Source organism: Macadamia integrifolia, chromosome 10 (genome assembly GCF_013358625.1).
Source record: "Macadamia integrifolia cultivar HAES 741 chromosome 10, SCU_Mint_v3, whole genome shotgun sequence".
Classification (NCBI taxonomy): domain Eukaryota; kingdom Viridiplantae; phylum Streptophyta; class Magnoliopsida; order Proteales; family Proteaceae; genus Macadamia; species Macadamia integrifolia.
Window position 1 is genome coordinate 5,053,669 of NC_056566.1, and position 5,860 is coordinate 5,059,528.

Genomic DNA, 5,860 nt, shown 5'->3' on the forward strand with positions numbered 1-5,860 from the left:
GGGGGGGGGGGATTGGGTGCCAGGAGACATGAGGGAGGGCTTAAAGATGTTACCAAGACCAAACAATGGCCCACCTGGAGGAGATTACCCATTTCAAATTGCAGGGAGACTGACGATAATGGAGAAGATTACAGGGGAGCAGCAATGGTGGTTGGTTGGTGGTGCAAGAGAGTAGACGCATCAGAAGGAAACAAGTGAAGAGAGGAGTGATTGTATGAGTCAGTGCTGTTGTCCGGCTAACATAGTTGTCACGGTGTCTAGACGATCCAAGGGGTTGGAGGGGGTCCAAACACAAGGTGTCCATGGCGTCCACCTAAGCGACCAAGGCGTCCAAGGCAACTAAAGCCCCTGGACACCCAGGTGATGCCTTGACAACTATGCTTGCAAAAAATCCAAAGGGTCTTAAAGATGAAAGTAAACCCCTAGTGGATGGTTAGATGTCTCTCCTGTGTCTCATAACTGATAGGACATGGGCTTACCAACCAAGAGAAGTCCAGTTGACCAAACCAAAAGAATATTTGGCTGCTAGAGTGGTAATGGTAGACAAGGTCTTCTACGGTTCTACCTTTCACAGTGCAACCATAGCATCTCTTGCCAGATGAAAATTCAGCGGATGTGCCTTGTAGGCTTGTACATCCCTGCACTGATGTAATGTACAGAGGAGCAGGTACCTCTGTCTGGTAGCCACTTTCAGAAGCTAGGACGACCCCGAAACCCCTATTTCCAGAGTAACTGTTCTCTGTTGGCCTTGACACCATTACTCACCATTACTACACTGATCCCCATATCAAGTGCCATGTATAAGCCCCCAGCTAGAAGGGCCAGGTGGTAGTCAGTTGATCAGTAGATTTTTATCTTAAGTTTCTCTGAAGCATGGTCTGCAAGAGTCGGTGCTCCCTGATTGGTCCATATTGAAGCCCCAAAAACGACCCAGCAGTGTGACATAGCAATTAGTCATGTCATGAAGCAAAATTTGGTTTTAAATTTCCAAAATCTAGAGAGACAAAGCTTACAATTTTTGATGAGGGATTAATTCTCCTATAGGTTTTAGCAAAAATAAAATTGAGTAATAATCGCTCAGGTACTAATACAAATATACCTTCACAAGGCGTTTTGTTGCATCATCAACATCCCCACAAAAAAATGTCTTTGACGTATCCCCATGATAACCCTAAAATTCAAATGAAAGCCATGTATCATAAGTAAAACATAAGTACCTAAAAACAATTGATGAGCAAATAATAAAAAAACTATTAATAATTTAAATAATGAAGTAGCAAATTACAGACTCAAAAAGTTCGAGGAGACGACATAAAAGAATGGTATGAAATGGTATGAATCATAGTTTTCAAGGCGTCGCCTAGGCAGTTTGCGACTAGGCGTCCAGGCGGTTTGCCTGGGGCCTAGGCGACAGTCGCCTTGTTGCACTGCATGTCGCCTTGTGTTTTGACACTTATTTATGCCAAATATCATTTAAGTAATCATTTACTTAAGATATTATTCATAAATAAGCAAATACCCCCTATTTGAATCCAATAAAAATAGATAAAGCATAAAAATTCAACCCCCCAGTCCAAGAACAAAAACTGGATTTTGGTTATAGGGGTGATTTTCAACTTTTAAATGTTGGGGTTTTTCTCAATTATGAAAATTTTATAAATTCTATCATGTTAAAACATTGCTAAAAACCAAAAGTCCGATAAAATAAAATCATTTGATCAGTCAAACTTATTATAAAACAAGAGCATTTCTTTAAATGTTGATTTTTTATAACTTAATATGACTTAATGTTAATTTTTTATGATTTAATATAGCTAAATGTTGATTTTTAATGACTTGATGTTGCTTAATCTTGATTTTTTATGATATAAGGTATATATAGCTTACTAAATAGTGTTAGAAAATAGGGAAAGTAAAAAAATAATACTTGGTCGCCTTGTTAGCCTTAAGGCAGGCACCTTCTTGCTTAAGCGCTTAGACAACTCTCCACTACCTTGGTTCGCCTTGGCGCCATGACAACTATGGTATGAATCTAAGTTTCCTTGGTAGGAAAATAATATTATTGAATAGGAAACGTAAGAAGTGTGGTCAATGTTGAGATTCATAGAGTCAAAGACACTCATTTGTACTACATACTACTCACTTCTCAGCACTAAACCAGTTTTCAAGTATGCCCATTTATTTTTTCCTGATGTTTGATCAGGCAGCCATATGTCTGTGCCCCATCATTAGTCATATCAATTTGTAAGTGAACTATGGAGATGAATCAAGTAACCGTCCCACTTTGGTCAGCAGTTAACAAGATCTGTCGTAGTACCTCAAAGTCTCCATCGTCATTAATGAAAAGTGCACATGACCACCATTTATTTACTTGTTCATTTATTTATCTACTTGATAGTCTAGATGCAGTTAGCTCACTACAATTTATAGAAAATAGATGCAACTAAAAAGTTAACCAATCCAAAGTAAATTGTACTCAGACAACTGGCATTGAGTTACAAAAAATAATAAAGGAAATCCAGATAAGAACAAAGACAATTGTCATGGGAGAAGAAGCATACATTCAAGAAGACAGTCACATCGATGTTGATTATGTCACCTTTCTGCACAGGAAACGATTACAATATGAAAATGAGAAATAGATAGTCCCTGGGAAATATGCGGTGCAAAAAAACAAATGAAAAGTTAGCACATAAAACCTGTAGTTGGCGGGAATCAGGTATTCCATGGCACATGCACTCATTAACAGATGTGCAAACACTTTTTGGGAATCCCCCATAGCCAAGAGGTGAAGGATAAGCACCAGCATCAATAATCATCTTGTGAACTGCTTTGTCAATTTCATTTGTCGTTACAGATGGCTGATAAGAACATTGAAGAAATGTAGCATATATTATTAGCAGAACATGTAAAAGGACTGAAAGCATCACATGAAAAACAAGATTACACAGCCATTCATAGTAGCAGTAGTAGTAGTAGTAGTAGTAGTAGTTGTAGTTGAAATAGTAATAGCAATAAAAATAGCAATTGCAGTAGCAGTAGCAATAGCAATAGCAATAGTAACAATTAAGGAAGAAATTCATAAGTTATAGTAATGTGTTGTACCGCAGGGGGTACTTTTGTCATTTTTGCTTCATATTTTATACTGATGTTTAATTACACTTAAAATGACACTGTGGTCCGAAAAGATATGCATATGGAAGGGCTCAATTCTAGTATGACTTCGGATAGAGTTTTGTGGAGGACAAAGACCCATTTTTTTTTGGGTGAATAAAATAATTCATTACCAAAAGAGAAGAAAATATACAAAAGCCCTTATGAAGGGGGGGCGGAGAGGAAGGGGAACGAGCCGCCCTCAAAGGGAGGGAGGGGGTCCAAAGAAAAGATGGGGAAAGACCCCAAGATACAACAATGTTTTTATTCCTAGGGAAGGCATTACAAGTTTTGGTAATTCTAGAGACCTTAGCTTTGACATCAAAGGAGATGGAATCCCAAATCTGGCTAAGAGTGTGAGAATTGGAGGTCCATTTCCTGCAATTGCGCTCCATCCAGATCTGGTTGATGGTAGCGCAGAAAGCCAGCTTCCCATAGTGTCATAGATGGAAGATCCAGCAAAAGTCATATCCACCCATAGCCATTCCCTATGAAAGGGAGAATTATTTTACTCCTGAGCCAGTATTTTACAAGGATTCCTTTCAAATGGAAGAGGAAAGAGGACAAGCAAAAAAGGAGAAGCTCAATATCTTCAATAGCAGACCTACAAAGGCAACACAAAACAGAGTTAGGGATCCTCCGGCTGATGAGGAAAACATGGGTGGGGAGGCAATTGGTGAGAGTTCACCAAGTGTAAATCTGTGACAGGGAATGTGATGCTTGAACCAAACAATCTTATGCCAAAGGGAGGTAGAGCCCCAAGGCCTAATGAAGTCCCAAGCAGCTTTGGAAGAGAAGGAACCAATCATGGAGGGAGTCCAGATAATAGAGTCACCCCTTCTGAACTGGGCATCAGAGATGGAAGGTAGTGATGTCCCAATATCATTAAGCTGAGGGGAAGGGGAAGAGGAAGTTGGAGGAGTCCACCAGCCCAAAGTCAAAACATCTCAGACCAATGCTTGCTTCAGGAGGTCTGTACTATAGATGGTCCTTGAACTAATGAGGTGGAGGACATCTCCTTCTAGGTGCCAAGGTCAAGCGAAAGGGAAGTGGAGGATCCATCTCTAGCCTGAAAGGTGATAGCCCCTCAAAATGTAGACCTAAGCTCCAAGATCTTACGCCAAACACAAAAACATTTGCCGAGATGGGGGGCAGTCTAGAGGGACTCAGAGCGAAGGAGACCCGAATATACCCAATCCACCCATATACACTTCTTCCTGTTGACTAGCTTCCATATAAGCTTGATGATACCAGCCGAGTTGACATCGTGGATATGCCTCAAGCCCAGCCCACCTTCTGATTTAGGCAAGGATTAAAGTATCGGTATCGGTCGTCGTATCGGTCGGTCAAAATTAAAATACGTATCGGAGGGTATCGTATCGTATCGGAGATACGCTAAAGATACGCACATAAATGCATAGGGAACACATTTTTATACACTTTTGCATAAAAAAACAGTTAAAAAAAGCTATATATAACATGTAGAATGCATAAATACTTAAGTAGAGGGTATCGTATTGATAGACAAATATATTGAGTTGAAAATGTTCAAAATGATGAGGTTTAAGTTTCTTACAGTTTTTTCTTTCCTCATTGCCATTGCCACTGTGATGAGTGCCATGAAGAGTGCTGTGGTGGTTCAAATCCTTGGCTAGGACATTTTTCTTCAATAGGAGCAACTACAATGATATTTTGCACTTGTCGAATATAGGCACAATATTTACCCTAGTCGAAATATTTATGGTAGTGGGTCTCCCATTCATTTTAGAAAAATTAAAATTTTTTTATAGAAGTTGTAGATTAAATGTTTTTAAAAAACATATAAAAAATCAACAAAGTGTGGACCAATATATTTGAGTAGATCTGAGAAATAAAATAAAAAAATTGAAACCCTCACTTTTTTGGGGAAAAAATGTGGGTTTCATTTGAAATCATGTATTTAGTAATTATAAGTTATGACATTATTTTTAAGAGTTGAATGAACTAAATTTTCTAAAAAAAAATAAAAAAATTGGGGATTTTTCAATTTTTTTTTAAATTAATTTCGGAATAAAAAAAATATATTTTTTTGAGAAAAATCAAAATTTTCCATGGAAGCTGTAGAAAACTTGTTTTTACATAACATATAAAAAATCTAAACATTTTTAACCATTGAGCATGAGTAAATCTAAGAAATTTGAAAAAAATTGAAACCCTCATTTTCTCTTGAAAAAAATTTGTAAATCCTTATAAATCCAATGATTTCATGTAATAATGATGCACAAAATGTGATTCTAAGTATGATGAACCTTAGATTTGTAAAAAAACTTGAAAATCTAAGGTTAAAGTTGAAAAAATTGAGTAAAGATTCAAGAACTTACTATTCAAATGTTTCAACTTTCAAGTTCAATCCTTCAAGGTTCTTCTTGGACTATGTTTTTCTCCTTCTTTGAACCATTCACTTCCACAATGTTTCTTTCAATCTACCATTTGAGTCTCCAAAAAGGTGTGTGAATCAAAGGGGAAGAAAGAAGAGAAATATAGAAAACTGTTGGTGAGAATTTGAAGTGTTTGTTTCAAACAACAAAAGGCACATTCACACTTAAGTAGTTGTATCGTACCGATACGGTATGATACAGCTCGATACTGCATGATACATTCGATACGTACGATACTCTTAAGAATTTTCATATTTTTAAAAGTTCGTATCGCAGAGTATTGTATGTAT

At 37.5% G+C, this 5,860-nt stretch overlaps 1 protein-coding gene across 2 annotated transcripts in view; it reads right to left on the minus strand.

Annotated features, from left to right (window-relative positions):
• LOC122091638 (methionine aminopeptidase 1B, chloroplastic) overlaps positions 1-5,860 on the minus strand; it is a 71,921-nt gene that overhangs the window by 29,660 nt on the left and 36,401 nt on the right. For both annotated transcript variants that reach the window (XM_042661671.1, XM_042661670.1), the window contains exons 4-6: positions 2,700-2,861; positions 2,562-2,603; positions 1,100-1,171 (exon numbers count right to left, since the gene is read on the minus strand). In XM_042661671.1, the coding sequence (XP_042517605.1) occupies positions 1,100-1,171; positions 2,562-2,603; positions 2,700-2,861 (276 nt within the window). The remainder of the gene's footprint in view (positions 1-1,099; positions 1,172-2,561; positions 2,604-2,699; positions 2,862-5,860) is intronic.